Source organism: Salvelinus sp. IW2-2015, linkage group LG8, assembly GCF_002910315.2.
Source record: "Salvelinus sp. IW2-2015 linkage group LG8, ASM291031v2, whole genome shotgun sequence".
In the NCBI taxonomy this organism is placed as follows: Eukaryota; Metazoa; Chordata; class Actinopteri; order Salmoniformes; family Salmonidae; genus Salvelinus; species Salvelinus sp. IW2-2015.
This window is the reverse complement of record NC_036848.1, coordinates 45,530,368-45,549,605: the sequence shown is the minus strand read 5'-3', so window position 1 is coordinate 45,549,605 and position 19,238 is coordinate 45,530,368. Positions and strand designations below refer to the sequence as shown.

At 41.6% G+C, this 19,238-nt stretch overlaps 2 protein-coding genes across 7 annotated transcripts in view; one reads left to right on the top strand and one right to left on the bottom strand.

The window, feature by feature from the left end:
* arfgef3 (ARFGEF family member 3) overlaps nt 1-10,126 on the bottom strand; it is a 43,430-nt gene extending 33,304 nt beyond the window's left edge. For all 6 annotated transcript variants that reach the window (XR_011480352.1, XM_070444955.1, XM_023993526.2 and 3 more), the window contains exons 1-5: nt 9,740-10,126; nt 8,528-8,579; nt 5,329-5,410; nt 4,858-4,989; nt 3,687-3,755 (exon numbers count right to left, since the gene is read on the bottom strand). Coding sequence is in view for 5 of the 6 variants with exons in the window: in XM_070444955.1 (XP_070301056.1) it covers nt 3,687-3,755; nt 4,858-4,989; nt 5,329-5,410; nt 8,528-8,579; nt 9,740-9,824 (420 nt within the window). In the remaining variant the exon portion in view is untranslated. The remainder of the gene's footprint in view (nt 1-3,686; nt 3,756-4,857; nt 4,990-5,328; nt 5,411-8,527; nt 8,580-9,739) is intronic.
* Nucleotides 10,127-13,051: 2,925 nt separating this feature from the next.
* On the top strand, nt 13,052-19,026 carry LOC111968032 (p53 apoptosis effector related to PMP-22). The gene is made up of 3 exons (XM_023993553.2): nt 13,052-13,476; nt 16,957-17,097; nt 18,326-19,026. The coding sequence occupies exons 1-3, from the start codon at nt 13,272-13,274 to the stop codon at nt 18,535-18,537; spliced, it is 558 nt and encodes a 185-aa protein (XP_023849321.1). The 5' UTR covers nt 13,052-13,271; the 3' UTR covers nt 18,538-19,026.
* Nucleotides 19,027-19,238: the final 212 nt, after the last annotated feature.

Here is a 19,238-nt window from a genome sequence, read left to right as displayed (position 1 = left end):
AGTGTTGAAGACCTCTGCAATCCGCCCTGGCATGCTGTCAACTAACTTCTGGGCCACATCCTGACTGATGGCAGCCCAGTCTTGCATAATCAATGCTTGGAGTGTGTCAGAAATTGTGGGTTTTTGTTTGTCCACCTGCCTCTTGGGGATTGACCACAAGTTCTCAATGGGATTAAGGTCTGGGGAGTTTCCTGGCCATGGACCCAAAATATCTATGTTTTGTTCCCCGAGCCACTTAGTTATCACTTTTGCCTTATGTCAAGGTGCTCCATCATGCTGGAAAAGGCATTGTTCGTCACCAAACTGTTCCTGGATGCTTGGTACCATTCTTAATTCATGGCTGTGTTCTTAGGCAAAATTGTGAGTGAGCCCAGTCCCTTGGTTGAGAAGCAACCCCACACATGAATGGTCTCAGGATGCTTTACTGTTGGCATGACACAGGATTGATGGTAGCGCTCACCTTGTCTTCTCCGGATGCCCCAAACAATCGAAAAGGGGATTCATCAGAGAAAATGACTTTACCCCAGTCCTCAGCGGTCCAATCCCTGTACCTTTTACAGAATATCAGTCTGTCCCTGATGTTTTTCCTGGAGAGAAGTGGCTTCTTTGCTGCCCTTCTTGACACCAGGCCATCCTCAAAGTCTTCGCCTCACTGTGTGTGCAGATGCACTCACACCTGGCTGCTGCCATTCCTGAGCAAGCTCCGTACTGGTGGTGCCCCGATCCCGCAGCTGAATCAAATTTGGGAGAAGGTCCTGGCGCTTGCTGGACTTTCTTGGGCGCCCTGAAGCCTTCTTCACAACAATTGAACCGCTCTCCTTGAAGTTCTTGATGATCCGATAAATGGTTGATTTAGGTGCAATCTTACTGGAAGCCATATCCTTGCCTGTGAAGCCCTTTTTGTGCAAAGCAATGATGACGGCACGTGTTTCCTTGCAGGTAACCATGGCTGACAGAGGAAGGACAATGATTCCAAGCACCACCCTCCTTTTGAATCTTCCAGTCTGTTATTCGAACTCAATCAGCATGACAGAGTGATCTCCAGCCTTGTTCTCGTTGACACTCACACCTGTGTTAACGAGAGAATCACTGACATGTCAGCTGGTCCTTTTGTGGCAGGGCTGAAATGCAGTGGAAATGTTTTGGGGGGGATTCAGTTAATTTGCATGGCAAAGAGGGACATTGCAATTAATCTGATCACTCTTCATACCATTCTGGAGTATATGCAAATTGCCATCATACAAACCGAGGCAGCATACTTTGTGAAAATTAATATTTGTGTCATTATCTCTATATATATATATATATATATATAACACACACACACACACACAAAAAAAAAAGTTGAAAAAAAAGCACATTATTTGTCCATTAAAATAACATCAAGTTGATCAGAAATAAAGTGTAGACATTGTTAATGTTGTAAATGCCTATTGTAGCTGGAAACGGCTGATTTATGGAATATCTACATAGGCGTATAGAGGCCCATTATCAGCAACCATCACTCCTTTGTTCCAATGGCACGTTGTGTTAGCTAATCCAAGTTTGTCATTTTAAAAGGCTAATTGATCATTAGAAAACCCTTTTGCAATTATGTTAGCACAGCTGAAAACTGTTGTGCTGATTAAAGAAGCAATAAAACTGGTCTTCTTTAGACTAGTTGAGTATCTGGAGCATCAGCACTTCTGGGTTTGATTACAGGCTCAAAATGGCCAGAAACAAAGATCTTTCTTCTGAAACTCGTCAGTCTATTCTTGTTCTGAGAAATGAAGGCTATTCCATGCGAGAAATTGCCAAGAAACTGAAGATATCGTACAACGCTGTGTACTACTCCCTTCACAGAACAGCGCAAACTGTCTCTAACCAGAATAGAAAGAGTGGGAGGCCCCGGTGCACAACTGAGCAAGAAGACAAGTACATTAGTGTCTCTAGTTTGAGAAAGAGATGCCTCACAAGTCCTCAAATGGCAGCTTCATTAAATAGTACCCGCAAAACACCAGTCTCAACGTCAACAGTGAAGTGGCGACTCCGGCATGCTGGCCTTCTAGGCAGAGTTGCAAAAAAAAGCCATATCTCAGACTGGCCAATAAAAAGAAAAGATTAAGATGGGCAAAAGAACACAGACACTGGACAGAGGAACTCTGCCTAGAAGGCCAGCATCCCGGAGTCGCCTCTTCACTGTTGACGTTGAGGCTGGTGTTTTGTGGGTACTATTGATGCAGACAATTACATTGATGGAGCTACAATATTAAAGCTGATCTATCCCCTAAAAATTATATTTTAAAATGCATTAAAAAAAAAAGACAACTCTCACTATTTCTCCCCCCTGCCTGGTGCTGACGTAGTGGAAAGACCACTTCAGACATCAGTGGCCTTTAATGTTGTGTTTCCATGCCAACGAGATTAGAGGAGGAAAGAGCACCTTGTTTGACCTGGTTTGTTAAGGTTACAGAGAGGAATTAGTTAGGGACAGTCAAGGTCCTCTGTGTCTGTGTCTGTACCAGGGATGAGGAAGAGCGGGGCATGGACCATCTCTGTGACACGTCAGCAAAGAGATGGATGAGAAATAGTATTCACCCACAGAACACATTAAAATGTATCCCAAAATAATCATGATAATTTAGTTTTTACCTGTAGACATTCTAATGTGTTAGGAAAGAATGGGATGTATAAGTTATATGCATCTTAACATGCAGGGATAAAGAGGGTAATCTCTATTAAAATTAAAACCCTCAGGGTAAACATGATTTTACACCTTCTGTTCCCGGTGCCAGATTGACAGAGCAGGAGCATACATTACATCCAGGGCTGCATTAGGTCCAGTTATTTATGAGCGGCTGTTAACAGTACAAGAGCAGAGTTAACACGTCCGCATACAGATTCGGTTTGCTGCTAGCAGAACTCGGCTAGGCGAAGCGACCGTCTGTGCTCTCATACTCCCTAAAGTCCCTCACTTGAAAAACTAGAAAAAAAGCGTACATTTTACTGTTGTTTGTCCCTCTCGAGCCAACATAGTCAGAAACACTTCCTCAAAATAGTCTGAATTAATAAGATAAATCAAGAAATGCGTAATGAATGTGTTTTTTTCCGAGGAGGTCTTAGTCTTTATATCTAGCTAAGATGTTTTGTGCAGTATTTCGCAAGTGAAAATAATTGCTTGAAAACTAGTAGTCTCTCGTTGAATGACAACAAGCACTTCATGTTCCCACTCACTCATAATACATTAGATTACCATGACTGACTACCATAAACGTCGGACGCATAGCAGCAACACAGAAATTCACCTTTGTGATGGATGGTCCTCGTTAGGCTGTTGCTAGCAGTAGCAGGGAGTTGATGCTACTGAGATGGTGTTTTGTGACATATTATGTCAAGAGTCAGCCTTAAATCAGCAGCCTGGCGCAAGGCTGAACAGATACAGACCAGACCTGGGTCCAAACACTATTGGGTTTCTTTCAAATTACTGTAAGTATTTGACTGAGCTTGTCTGGAGTGTCAGGGGGGGCGGGGGTTGCACTTTGGGACTATTCCATTTCTGTAGGTAAGCTCAATTAGGTGCAGCTAAAGTGTTTGAAAGAGAATCAATACTATCCAGATCTGAAATAGACTGCAACATCCAGCAGGTTGACACTGGCTCCCTGTCCTCCCTTTGCATATCAATGATACCTCCGTCAGGCTAGGCTTACCTCAGCAATCCTCAGGATGGAGTCTCCGTTGATCTCAAAGGTGGAGGAGTACGTGATGCAGAGAAGGACCTGTAGGGCAAGGAGACAAAGGCTTGTAAAACACCCATCGAAATGAACAGGGAAAGAAGATTGGGGGCAGCTGCATAAAGGCCAGGCTCTCATAGAGATAATCATCTCCACCAGGGAACATAAACTCTGTATAGAACAAACACAATGCCTTGTGTGACTGTGGAGAAAAGTCCTGTGGCACTGCTGTCAAAACAGACAGCATCACTTCAAATACTCAGCATAGCACAGAGTTTAAAATACATTTAGCTAGAAGTATATATTTACTGTCTCTTTTGACAAAAGTGCTGTTTTTGCATGGCCATATCTGGGATGAAGGAACAATAGGGTCTCAGGTAAGTGTGGAGCAGAAGACAAATGACATGGTTACCCATGGTTACCCAGAGTAGTCTTACAGGCAGAATGAACACTGCACTGATCTTATAGTAATAACTCTGTGGACACTAGAGACATGAGGTGCAGCCCACTTACAGTAGGCAGTAAAATAATCTACAGTTTTAAAAAGGTACAAGTGGCATGATCATGAGAGCCACAAAAGCAAACCACAAGTAATCAATACAGTACTGTGAATTGGTGTGCACATGGCAAAGACGACCTTTCACTGTTCTCACATTTTGAACAACTTTGGCCAGATTTACTACACCAGCAAGTGTTTGCATCAGTTCAAAAATGTCCCCCAATTGAATATGTTGAAGTCCATTCAGTTACATCTTGCTGTGTGACATGATTTACTGGATGCCCCATTCTGAGTTGGCTCTGTGCCCAGTACTGTATGATGCAGAGAGAAGGGTATGGTGGAGCATAATAACTGTAGAGTGATTTGTGGCAAACTGAGACCGCACGTACTGTATCCATGAGTACAACTGACTTGCAACAAGCCAGGTGATGGTCCTGGCTTCATTTTACTACATGGGGACCCTTAGTGCAATACAATAGAATACAATACAATACACCAGCAGTCTTCACACATCGGCATCAGAGGGGAAAAAGTCAAATTCTTCATTGGATTGTAAAGTATACTCCTTTAATCAATGTTTAGACCAGCTATAACAGAGACTAAGTCATCTGATCGCTTTAATAATCCCAGTGTGCAGAGAGGACTGACCTTCATGACCTCGACCTGCAGGTCCTCGTGGAGCATGGGGGTCACCCTCACTGCATCCAGCATCTGACTCAACAGCTGGCTCTCCAGAGCCTCCGCCTCCACAGCCACAAACCTGTCCTCACACAGGATTTTCTGCAGTCAAACGAGAAGGAGTAGGATGGAGAATGGCACAAAATGGAGGAGAGAGAAAAAAAAACAGGGAGAGTTGGACAATACACAGTCAGAAAATGTATACTGTGTGTAGAATATCAGAATTCATGCCAAAAAATAATAATGCAAATTAGGCTTCACTGAAGGGTAATCGGTTGGGTCTGCAGCAGTAATGATTGTAATGAACCTACATTTCCTCTCAGAATGTACTGTAGTGTCACAAATGCATGGCTAGCAATGACCTTTTCCTGTACCTGGTTCAACCATATCTTCTGCTTTGTACAGTACATTGTTGCTGCATGTATAGCTGCTGGACTGTACCTGCATTCCTGTGAGGGCAGTCTGGGCCAGTTTCATGTTCTTGGACTCCAGTGCCAGCTGAAGAGGGAGAAGGCATCTTTCTCTGCAAAGGCCAACAAATGATTAAGCTACCAAGAGAAAATACAAACACTGAGGGGCAAAGCTTTCATATTTAGGATGGAGAAGGTTGGATTGAGGGCTGACAATATTACCTGTGGGGCTTTCCAACAAGAGATTACAGCTAACATGTCCACATTAAACAAAACAAGAGATTACAGCTAACATGTCCACATTAAACAAAACAAGAGATTACAGCTAACATGTCCACATTAAACAAAACAAGAGATTACAGCTAACATGTCCACATTAAACAAAACAAGAGATTACAGCTAACATGTCCACATTAAACAAAACAAGAGATTACAGCTAACATGTCCACATTAAACAAAACAAGAGATTACAGCTAACATGTCCACATTAAACAAAACAAGAGCAAACAAAGCACAAACAAATCTGATGCAAAAATAAGAACGATACTTTCACATCAACCATGTCTCAGGGGACAGGCTGGGAATTTAATATTATAATATCACAACAGTTTACAAAAAGAGACATTTAATCTGTCTGAAACCAAGGCCACAAATCCACAACACCTATTTATTAATGGCATTTTAACTCATATGTTTTGGGAGAATTCTTGTTGCTGCTTGCACTCAAAATGATATTGCTGATGCAGAAAATCAAAGAAACGGAAAAGCTTTCCTTTTCGAGAACATTGCAGGAAGGAAGATACATTTCCTTTGAAGGAAAGCAAAACAAGCTTTGCCCTTTTTACCCAACTGGAATTACATTTCCAAGTGGCTACAGGGAGAGAACACATATCAAGTGTTCTTAACTAGACATGTTTGTCCTGTTTAATAAGGAGAAGTATTCTCTCTACAGTATCAAACGTATGCGTCATGCTGAGCTGAACAACAAATCAAATCAAAGTTTATTGGTCACATGCACAGGATACAGGGTGTAAACAGTACAGTGAAATGCTTACTTGCAAGCCCTCCTCAACAGTGCAATACAAAATAATCACAATAGGTATCCTACCACGTATAAAGGAAATTAGCATGCCATATCTAAAATCAACACAACCTTTTCCTTAATCAACATACTGAACATCAAATGACAACTTCAGCATAAACTATATAACTAGATTTAGATAAAGAGTATGATAACTTCAGTATTACTGGATGCACTCAATCATAACCATATAAGAACACCATTAGGCTACCAGTCATCTACAGTGCCGACTTATTTCCGAGTATGGACTAAAAGCCTAGCGGAGAAGGTTCAACTTCATGGATTACTGGTATCAAAGGGGATGGAAAGATATTTCCCTCTGAGGCTGCTCCTGGTCTGTCATGGATATACTGTGTCAATGTACTGTAAATATCTAATGTCGGTGCAGTGAAAGAGTTATGCAACCACTGGTCAGTGTGCAGGTCACTGAGCTTGAAAACCCACTGTATTTCACTATATTATTAATGGCTGAGGCTCAGGCTCATTATAGCTACTGTTAACTACTCATGTTATTGATGTTAGGAAGTTTCACCTATTGATTCAATTGCATGGCAGTAGAAGACAAGTCCTATGTGTTTCAAAGGGGGCAGTCAGATCATTGATGGAAGCTAACTGAGCTGACAAATTAAATCAGGCTGTTGAACTTTGAATTAAAAGATCTGAGGTGAAACCTCAAAGAAAATGACAATGGGGTCCGGCAATGGGATTCTTGACAAGCTCCTGTAATAGGCTACCACTAGCACTGCCAGACTAACATCACAGGGCACACCAGGCAGGGCAATGAAAAGGTCTCTACATGACCAGACAGCATTCCAAATAACAGGGCAGCAAGCATAATATGATTAGATGGAGACAGACAGACACTGAGGTGCTGGTATTACTGCCAGATCCAGATCTAACACCAGCCCAGATGAGACTTATCACATCTCCAATTTATCCGGAAGGCATAACTCTGACACTGCAGAGACAAAGAGCGCTCCCTCAGTGTAGCGAGCCAAGCTGGATCACCTCGTGGTTTTAAATTAAAACCTCATCATGACCCAATGAATATGAGGGTTGTGGTGGCTCAGTCTCTATGCCTTTAACTGAGTGATTGTAATGAAGAGTTGCTCTTTGTGGAGAGAGTTGACTGTTGTCTCTATAATCTCCTCCCTGAACACAAACACTAGTACAGCATCAAACAGAAGAGTCAGGGTTGGGCCAAGTTTGCTAATATCATTATTCCAGATCTGGATGATACTTCACTGGTATTTACACATTGGATTCATTTTCAGTTCCAGCATGTTCTGCTGACAGAAATATCACTGAGGAAAGCGGAGGGAGGAGATTCAGAGGTGTGGGTCTCTGCGGTTGCTGAGCTGGCAGAAAGGGAGTGAGCCAGAGAATGTTTTTGGAGGATTAAACTGTGGAATAAGTTAATTGGAATAAACTAATAATTGTAGAAATAAGAGCAAGAGTGAAACAAGAAAACCTTGCTAACATGAGTAGTTACTGTTATTGGAGAAAACTCTTATGCGAACTGAACCAAAACAGTCTAAATCATTAATTGTAGAATTTTAGCAACTTTGAATACTGCAAATGTTTAACTAATTAAGAGTGCTAGCACTCTCACAGTTCTTCCTATGATACATCATGTTTTTCACACTGCCTTCTTGCCAGCACAGCAGGTGTTGTGTGTGTGTGTGTGTGTGTGTGTGTGTGTGTGTGTGTGTGTGTGTGTGTGTGTGTGTGTGTGTGTGTGTGTATGACTGTGTTTGTGTAACAGTGTTGCTTCCGTCCCTCTCCTCGCCTCAACCTGGACTTGAACCAGGGACCCTCTGCACACAACAACAGTCACTCTCGAAGCATTGTTACCTATAGATCCACAAAAACCGCAGACCTTGCAGAGCAAGGGAAACAACTACTTCAAGGTCTGAGAGGGAGTGAAGTCACTGATTGAAACGCTACAAGTGCACACCGCTAACTAGCCATTTCACACCGGTTACATCTGCATGTGTGGGAGAGGGAGTGGTAGGACTGTGGAGAGCTTGACTTTTTGGATGTGAAACATCACAACAATCACGCTGCTGCATAATTAAGTACCTCCTCAACACACAAACATGACTGACGTCAAATCAACTTTTGATGATGCCTTAAGTCAGTTTCCTACCTGAGCCGAGACGGTGGAATCGTGGCTGATCCAGTTTGTTTCTGAAGGGTTTCTGTAGTCATATACAACACAAAAAAAGTTATAATATCAAATCACATAGGACTGGACCCATGGTTCTCAGTATTTGTTGTGGTACAGTATCAGAATAAGAAACACAGGTCAGTTTGGTCCAGGTGCTCTAGAAAAACAGGAAGTTCATAAAAATGTATTACCATATGATGATATTCACATTGAAATGGGAGCTTGAATAATGTAGTATGTGTGTGGGAGTGGATAAGTTATCCTTGCCCTTATTCATGTACTCGATGTGCAATATTGCATTAATCTGCAATACCTGCTGTCCATTGATATGCAGTGGCAGAAATGAGGCCAGCTGTGCTATCATGTCACTCTGTAATCCCTCAGAGAGAGGTGACAGGCGCCTTGTAAAAAACAGGTTCCACCAAGGGGTGGACAATTACAGTACTCAGTAATGTCTGTCACAACAACCTTGCATTTTGGTATTGAATGAAAGCAAAATGTTATTGTTGACAGTAAGAGAGCTTGGCCTGAAATGTTAACATGCAAATGTGCTCTGTATTGATGTGGAAACTGCTGTGCTGTTATTGAATCGGCATACCTGTCATATTCTGTGAATGAAATTTCCTAAGAGAGTCAATAATATGGCACACTATGTGTTGGGCTCGTGAAAAGTACATTATATTACAATACGTCATTCAACAACATTCATAAACATTATGATTTATGCCGCAACTATTGTCCACCTGTCAATTGCGTTCAGGGCAATAGAAATACCCACCAGTAATGTGGCCAAATAGGTGAATGAGTGCTGTATTAACTACACTGACTTAAAATGTAACGACAGCAACCGTTAGTTGCACGGACTTAACATTTAACAACAGCAACCCATATGGGTGCTGCCAAGCTGGCCATGGCACATAAATGCTACGATCGTTTTACACTTTCCAGTAACATGATGAGAATATTTCCAGAAAGTCAACAGCAGGCATAGCGGGTACAAATAGCCGATAGTCAAAATAGTTGACCATCTGAATGGCGAACCTATTAAACGGGTTTGTGTTGGGGGCTTTTCAGGAAGCCTGTAACACACAATAGTTTTCATATTTAGCCTATCTTTGGTCAGTTTTCGATTACATGACAGGTCCAACACTGGCTAATGTCGGTAGCAACCTAATAATACAGGCTACTTACCACAGGCGAAGACGCACGAATCCCGAATTGCTTTGTGCTTATTTCCAGATGCGTCCTTCTGTAGCTTCCGTAGTATTTCTTCCATGATAAGACTAAGATGACAAAGTGAGCTATTTTAAAATAAGTGCGATGGTCCAGTTCACGGGCGCAGCATTCCTATTCTCTTATGATGATTCACTCCCAGGCCAGTGACGTAAGACTGAACGTGAAATCCGCTGAGCTGTAGGAAGCGTTCATTTACAGCGTCGCATAGCCATTCCAGGGTTTTCGGACTGTTAGATATTGATGCAACCGAGCGACCTGATCATTCTCATAATGAAACACCTGCATTTATTGCGAAAAGACATGCCATTCTACTGGGCTGTCTTGATTTAAGTATGTATGGTCCATATCATTCCCCCTTAATTCGTTCTGGGAATTCTGAAACTGTGGCCATGGATCGGCTTGACGGCATACGCAGGTGGTCTGCGAGAGTGGCTTGCAATTGTGTTTTACAGTTTTAGTCCTAAGCATGGAAATATTGTTGGGATGAAGATAGTAATATTTCAGAATAAACAATCTATCTCCGAGCCTGAGTTAAATTTAGACATGCAAACACAGTCGTTCTCCATCCGATCGATTCCATGGAATCTGATTCCATGCATTATATTCCTTCTCACCCTCCATGCAACCGCACCGGCTTCACGGTCGTCACTAGTTACCACAGCCACCAAGTCACAATTATGGCTAAACCCAATGATGTATATTTACACTCAATGACTAATAGGGGGCGCTGTGTTGAAGCTACCACTCCTCCATCTTGGTACTCCCACACCGTTGTAAAAGCTATATGTTGGAAGCTATAGAAATGCATTTATTATTGTCTACATTCGAGTTTACTAATCCCCACTACAACAAAACATACTTAAATACATGTAATTTTGTCCTTAAAACATTTAATTAAAATACTGTAGAATTCCAGTTCATTCCTATGGAGGACTGCTCCACAATAATGTCAGTATCGCCAACCAGCGGCTTTAAAGCCTCTCAATGGCCAGCACATAGCATCTAATCCAGGCGTGTATTCATTACGGAAACCATTTGCCGTTTAACCAAACGGAAACAAACAGAGCAAACGGAATTAAACGGGAGGGGCATACCTGAATTTGTCCAATAGAAACTCTCGTTTGTGTTTTCCATTTGGTGTATTGTTTCTTTGCAACATAATCAGCGAAATTGTTACAGGGGTGATGTTTATAAAATCATTGGCTAAACCCAGCCTATTTCTAATTATATATTTTTTAAAGATTTTAAGCATAACACTTACCTTAACCCCATTGTTAACCATTGTTTTCAGGAATTTTTACCATAGACAATTTTTACTTTGGTAACTAGTAATCACCGAGCTTCACTGTTGCTACTTCAAACACAACGCAAAACATGACATATGTAATCCTGAAACATTCTATGGAGTAGCTGCCCGACCTGGCCCCCTCTGCGACATTCTATAACTCCGCAGAATGCAACATTGTACCGAAAACACTATAAAGAGGTATCTTATTTTGATTTTGGACACAATGTTGCGTTTTGCATTCATTAAATAACAGCCTTATCCACATAGTAAAGGTAATATACAGTGAACAAAAATATAAACGCAACATGTATAGCGTTGGTTTCATGAGCTGAAATAAAAGATCCCAGACATTTTCTATGTGCACAAAATGCTTATTTCTCTAAACTGTTGTGCACAAAAAAATTTACATCCCTGTTAATGAGGATTTCTCCTTTGCCAAGATAATCCATCCACCTGACAGGTGTGGAATATCAAGAAGCTGATTAAACAGCATGATCATTACACAGGTGCACCTTGTGCTGGGGACAATAAAAGACCACTCCAAAATGTGTACAACACAATGCCACAAATGTCTCAAGTTTTGAGGGAGTGTGCAATTGGTATGCTGACTGCAGGAATGTCGACCAGAGCTGTTGCCAGAGAATTGAATGTTAATTTCTCTACCATAATCCACCTCCAACATTGTTTTAGAGAATTTGTCAGTACAGTACGTCCAACCGGCCTCACAACCGCAGACCACATGTAAACACGCCAGCCAGGACCTCTACATCTGGCTTCTTCATCTGTGTGATTGTCTGAGACCAGCCACCCGGACAGCTAATGAAACTGTGGGTTTGCCCAACCAAAGAATTTCTGCACAAACTGTCAGAAACCGTCTCAGAGAAGCTCATCTGCTTGCTCGTCGTCCTCACGAGGGACTTAACCTGACTGCAGTTCAGTGTCATAACTGACTTTAGTGGGCAAATGCTCACCTTCGATTGCCACTGGCACACTGGAGAAGTGTGTTCTTAACGGATGTATCCCGGTTTCAACTGTACCGGGCAGATGGCAGACAGCGAGTATGGTGTTGTGTTAGCGGGCGGTTTGCTGATGGAAATGTTGTGAACAGAGTGCCCATGGTAGCGATGGGATTATGGTATGGGCAGGCATAAACTACGGACTATGAATACAATTGAATTTTATCATTGGTAATTTGAATGCACAGAGATACCGTGACGAGATCCTGAGGCCCATTGTCGTGCCATTCCTCTGCCGCCATCACCTCATGTTTCAGCATGATAATGCACAGCCCCATGTCGCAAGGATCTGTAAACAATTCCTGGAAGCTGAAAATGTCCCAGTTCTTCCATGGCCTGCATACTCACCAGACATGTTACCCATTGAGCATGTTTGGGATGCTCTGGATCAACGTGTATGATAGCGTGTTCCAGTCAAAAAGGTGACTTTTCTGTGTTTTATATATATTTCCACACTACGAGGTTGGAATAATATTATGAAATTGTGGAAATGCCCTTTTAATGAAAGAGCTTTTTGAAAAGACCGCCTGAAATATTCAGCCTGTTTTGGTGGGATGGAGCTTTGGCCTGCCTGGTGACCTATTAATTTGTTAATATACCAATAACAAAGAAAGTTCCAAACCTCCGCCAATAACAGCTAGATTTCCTCTTGCTTGAGGAAATGTCTCTTTGCTAAGAAGCTATTTTTTTTTTTTTTTTTTACCTTTTTAATTTAAAACAATCACGGTAACCAAAAATGATTTGATATTGAGATAAAAACGGCTGCACTGAACCTTTAATAACATTTATCATTTATAATCTCCACACTGATTGTACAACTACTTCAACCAGTGTGTTTCCTGAAAGACAGTAGCCTACAGTAGACCTTCAGGTGTCATAAAGAGTCAATAAAGTGACTAGACCACGTTTTATAGCCTGTGTGGCACTGAAGGAGTTACAATGAGCTGGGTAATATGAGACAGACTGTCAATGGGTTGGGCTTGGAGTTGCTGGTTGGGTTGACTCTCGCCCTTCGTACATTACCAGTTTTACAGGTTTATTAAACAGGTTCACTGTGCACTGATTACATTGCAAACTCGGGTGTGGCTTTTATATTTGATCAGTAAAAAAGGTGTACACAGACCCAGACGTTATCTGGACGCTCGACCGCTTCTATCCGCACTGTCTTTTCTGTTTGTCGAATATGTTTCGCTGTGGAATTGCGTATCCAAGATGCAGGTGGATCGTACCACTTCTTTTGCTTTTTGCGATTATATTTGATATTATTGCCATTGCTGCTAACTCGGGATGGGTTGAGGACGAGGGTGCAAAGTCCCACTACGCAAGTATGTGGAGCCATTGTCGAGGGCGGAATGACAACTGGGACTGCAAGTCTCTCATGGAATTCTGTAAGTTTCATATTGCGGGGAAAAACAATGATCCACTCAACAGCCCTAATCATAGTGACAAGAAAAATAAATGTGTAGCCTATGTATTCAGACATGGATTTAGAGACTATAGTGCTGACAGTTACAGGGCTGAAGATCATAACTAATAACCTACCTATACAGAAAAAAAGGTATTCCATGGATGTATTTAATTCGTTTTTAATTGTTTGTAGGGCAAGTGCATAGGCCTAGCCTACTTAATTAAAAAACATATCCATATGAACAACCTAGTTATTTATTTTTGTCCACATTTTATTTCCAAAAAGTCCACAATTTCTTTACAATAAGCAAATGAATGCTCTGCTGGGAGTTTTTCAATGGCAAAGTGGCAGCCAGTCACACTGAACTTTGAACAACACTTTATTTATCCTGGCTGTTTCCCATTCTCTTTAGCCTGTCATTTGCTTAGATAAATCCAAACTGGTAGCTGTTTATTTGTGTTGGTGTTTTCCTCCAAATTGTACAGGTACTATAATAGATCAACCACTACATCTCAACTTATCATGGTAATCAGAAAATATTTCTGATCAAGCACTATCCACTCAGATCGTTTTCTCATACTAAATTAAAATGTTGGCTGTTATAAATATATTGTAAGAATTTCAATCATAGCCAATGGCAGGATGTGTCAAACTTTCAACGTGAAACCAATTTTCCCATTCTAAACAATAGAATAGACTAGAACCGAATAGAATATCGAATTGCCTTTGAATATTGGTGTTAACAGGCAGGATGAATTCATATCAAGATGGCTTTCTCAGTCATGTTGTCAGGGCTATTTTTAGAAGTGTGATGAGTGCCTTTACCAAGCTGGAGAGGTCCTGCTATAAACCACTGCCAGACAAGCTGTGGTGAGAAAAGAGAAGTGAGAAATTGTCTCTTTGTCTTCACTGGACAGTGAAAAAGATCCATGTCTGGTACATACTGAACACATGCTCTTTCTTACTCAGAACTCAGGAAGTACTCCTGCAGTCAGTCAGTTAGAACAGCTGTGTTGTCTGTCAGGTACAGTAGTAGTCCAAATGGACTAGTAGTTTCAGCCCTCGGTAAACAATGGCAACACTGTTGATCTTCTCAGGAGGGGTTAAAGGCGTCCTTACATAAAGACAACCATTCACTTACCCTATACTGTGGGAATTCATAGCCCAGTGGTGAACAAAGCAGACAGGTGGAAATGGACTCTGAGAAATGCAATTGGAACAAATACAAATCAAGAGGAATGATATATTCCTTTTTATTCTGCAGTGTATGTAGAGTCAGTGCTGCTGGCCAAACGTAATGAATGTTTGAATGAGTGCAGTTGGCTATAATGTCGCTTTCTGACTTGTGCCATCAAGGTGAACTAGTACATTTACATTTAAGTCATTTAGTAGACGCTCTTATCCAGAGCGACTTACAAATTGGTGCATTCACCTTATGATATCCAGTGGAACAACCACTTTACAATAGTGCATCTAACTCTTTTAGGGGGGGGGGGGGGGGGGGGTTAGAAGGATTAGTTAGGGATATTACCACTGGAACACAACTTTGTTAAACAACGTCAGCAGGATTTTGTCCAATCCAAGGGCCACTCCCTGTCCCTTCTTGGGTGTGAACATAGCATGGATGGAGTCTCTGGAATTAGTGGTGTCATGCTGGATTGATGGTGTTATGGGATTTGTTTGTCTTCACAACCAAACCAGTGTGAACTTTTTGTTGTATATTGTGTAATAACACAGTAATTACTATTGTATCAACATTGTATTAACATTGTATCAACATTGTATCAACATTGTATTAACATTGTCACACAATTTATACATTTCTTTGAAATTGTATACTATAGTAATGAAGTTGAGCGTTTTTGTGTGATTATTAGTGTTACCCAAATCAGTAGCTGTCATTTAAAATGCATGGTGCATGAATGAAATCAACACTCAAAAGTGCACGTATGAACAAAACAGTGCCAAAATGAATTATAATCTCTGTAGATGACGACTCAACTAATTCAAGCACTTCAAGTTCAGACCCATACTTATTCTAACTAACAGAATTTGATAGCCATTGGTTGTTTATTTTGAACTTGATTCAGAAAGACACAAGACAGATGTTCCCCATCTGGAGAGTATAAACACTGTCCGGTCTATTTGTGAGCTACCTTCGGCCCTGTAAGCTCACCACACGGTTTGGATTGGATTTGCTGACTGACACTAACATTTAAAGAGATCCTTTGCGACAGTCACACAACTGTAACAGTTGGCTACTAATACACCAAAGTTGTTCTCAAACATGGACTTGATATCCAGAAAAGCACTTCATTTTGAGTGTCTCAGTGTGAGAATACTTACATTTTCTGACCACAAGAGACATATTATCCATTCTCACACCACCTCTCTGTACTTCTATATAATGATTAATAATACTCTCTACACTATGTTTTAGCACACAGGGAATAAAACTTGATAGACTAGGACCCCATTGTTAGTTAGAGGGATGTTAGTGCATGACTGCAATGCCTGAGGCTCAGGCGTAGGCTGCCTGCCATTTGATCCTGATGTCAGAGAGAGAGGGTGAATCATTTCAGGTGTGAGCTCTGCATGTGCATGCAGCAGATGTGACCGTATGTCAGTTAATAACCTACCACCTGTAATGGGTGTAATTACATGAAAGATTTTAGTCATTCATCCAGAGCGACTTAATGTGTGTTGAAATACCATACAGTTGTGATACTGTAGTACAAATGTTTGTTCCCATTTCAGTTAAACCTATCACTGCAATCAAACCCCTTTCTCTTCCTGTGGAGACTCCTTGTGCATAAGGGCTGCAGTTGTTTTTGGGAGAATGTGGTGTTACGTAATAGAAAAAACTGTTGTTACAATATTTCTTCCAGACTGAGTTTATGTTTACTGAATGCACCTTTATCAGTTTTCAAGATATTTCAAAATGTAGGGCTATGTGTAAAGAGTTATTTGTGACAAGTATAGTCAAATCACGTGTGTACAACTGGAAATACATTATGCAATTCTATGTCAAGTGCTTTGCTAAAAACAATCCACTTTCCCAAAAATCACTCCAATTTTTCCGAACCTCTTATCCTTCAAATTCCAAAATACATTTAATTCCAGCTCCGTAGTATACAGATGTAGGATCTTAATTTGAGCCATTTTGCTACAGCAGGAAAATAATTATTCAGCAACAGGAAATGTGAATTATTATGTGGATTATAAATCATTCACATTTCTGGAGGGGTTGATACATTTTTAGTAAGGGAAAATCAAGTCTGAACATTTAAAGTTGAAATTACAAACTTCAGAAGTCTTTTTAAATCTCAAATAGGAATTAAGATCCTACATCTGTACTTCCCAGCTCAAAGTATATAGGGATTTAACAATCTTTCTAGAAATATGTTTAGCCCAAGTCTTGTCTATAGATAGTAAACACTGTTTGTTGATGTGTTTTCAGCTTGGGCCCAGGCTGTGGCAGCTCTTATGATCATCGGCCTCATCATCCTCATCATCGCTTTCATCATCTCCTGTATCGCCCTCTGTTGCACCCTCAACATCAGCCTGCTGCCCGTCATTGGGGCCTTGCTCTTCATCACTGGTAAGATAAATCAAATGTTTCTGTTGTTCTTGGGGCAGTTTTACGGATTAATCTTACTCCTGGACTGAAAAGCAATCTCCATTGAAAATGCTTTTTAGTCTAGTATTAGGCTTAATCTGTGTCAGGGAAACCACCTCCTTATGTTTTTGTACTTCACGTGCCTGGGCTAATGGAGGAGAGGTTAGTTATTGAAGACAAGAGTAGTGAAATATTAACAACTACCATGCCTTTGTGAATTCAGCTTGCCTCAAAATGTCTGGCTTCAAGCCTCAAACTACAAACACTCTCATACTTTAGTGCGTTCTATGCTCCTCCACTTTCAGAGGGTGCTCAGGTAGCATGGCATCCAAAGCTACTGTAGAGTTGGAGAGTCCTAAAGCTAGTCTTCCTCTGATTTGAACCATTGCCAAGGACAAGAGGGAGTGGGAGTTGTTTGTGTCCCTACTCTGCTCTGAGGTTCAGGGAAGAAGGGCTGTGGTATGGCGTTACCATGGAATCTGGGAGAATGTTCAACGTCTGGCTGAGTCACAGCACTGATCATAGGGCATTGAGAATTACCACTCCCCCTCCTCGCCACTCCCACTGCTCCCCTTCTGCAGCTGCCACCCTAGTGTGAAACCTGATAGCCCAGCCCTGCCTATGCCCAGAGGGAAAGTGAGAGGCTACACAGTCAGTCAGAATTACACTGAAGCTTTCTGTCAGACATAGCTGAATCATAGAGTTGTCTGAGTATAAAGCTGATGCATATTCCGATCATGGGAATGATTGCGTTTTGCCAGTGTTTAGAGTGTAGTAAATAAGTATTACTATTTAGAACTAGTTCTGACTGCATCATCACTACCTGTGGACATAAAATAGTAACAGTAGTGTCATCGTTATGTGTGATCCATTGTTCGATCCCACTTTGTGTGTGATTTGCCATCCATAGAGTGAAAGTGTAAAATATTAGTCTCAGTGTCTCAACTTTACCTCACAGTACACTTTCTTTCTGATTTCCTTGACTTAGTTACCCACCTTCTGATTTAAATGACACATAGCTGGTGGTTTCATCTAAGCCCATAAAGCTACAGTACTCGCGTACAAAACTATTTCACACACACACACCCACTCGCTAGTTTTGGCAGGCTCTCACACTCATGTGTCACAGTTCCACAAAGTCAGCCTCCTCCCCTGTTTGGAATTATCCACCACTGACAAACCTCTCTGTTCTGTCTGTTCTTCACCACAGTGGTCATTCAGTTCATCGCCCTCATCATCTACCCAGTCAAGTTCAATGACCTGATCTTCGAGGGCCACTATGACTACACCTGGGCCTATGGCTTCGGCTGGGGGGCCACCATCCTCACCATTGGCTGTGGGATCCTCTTCTGCTGCCTGCCTCGCTACGAGGACGAGCTCACAGGCCTCGCCAAGACCAAATACATCTATACATCAGCTTAGAGGAACCACAGACACCCCCAGGCTACATCTCAATTGTCTGAAAAGGCTTCCCTTCTCCGCATCTCCTTCCCTTCATCTGCACTGATGAAAATACAGGGTAAGTCTAAGCAAAATAGTGGACACCTGCCAGGTTCTTTCACATCAGTGCAGATGAAGGAGAGGAGACAAGGAGAGGAAGCCCACTCTAGACTATTGAGATGCAGCCCCAGGACAGAAGCACCTCTGCCACTGCAGAGGACAGAGGACCCTGACACTTAGACATATCATTGGATGTCAATTTTGTCATTTCCAACAATGCTGAATGCCCTCCGTTGGAAGGATCCCATAGATGTGTATCTCTGTCTAACGCCCTATTTCCGACCCTATACTGACCCGCATATTGATTTGAGTGGCCCACATGTTACCAAGGGAGGCTGCCAGGTATGGCTATTCCAGAGGCTTTGTTTCTATCACATTGGATGTTTTCCACGCTTGACGTTTGTGTAGAGTAGTTGAAGTGACCCAGATGCAATATTTCAGATTATACATAAAACATTTGCATAATCCTCCATAATCTTATCCAGACCCTTGCTATAATTCTCCATTGTAAATTAGTTTAATTCAAAATCACAGAAGTGCACTTAATATCAATGTGAAGGAGTCCATCCTTTAGAGTTTATGGATTATGTCAAGGGTTCTAACCAGCTGAGTAAGAGGGTGTA

Bases quoted from the DNA above. Each gene is read 5' to 3' on its own strand.
- LOC111968032 (XM_023993553.2), top strand. From the start codon at position 13,272: ATGTTTCGCTGTGGAATTGCGTATCCAAGATGCAGGTGGATCGTACCA. The intron at 13,477-16,956 runs GTAAGTTTCATA...ATGTGTTTTCAG, and splicing joins CAAGTCTCTCATGGAATTCT to CTTGGGCCCAGGCTGTGGCA. The intron at 17,098-18,325 runs GTAAGATAAATC...TCTTCACCACAG, and splicing joins GGCCTTGCTCTTCATCACTG to TGGTCATTCAGTTCATCGCC.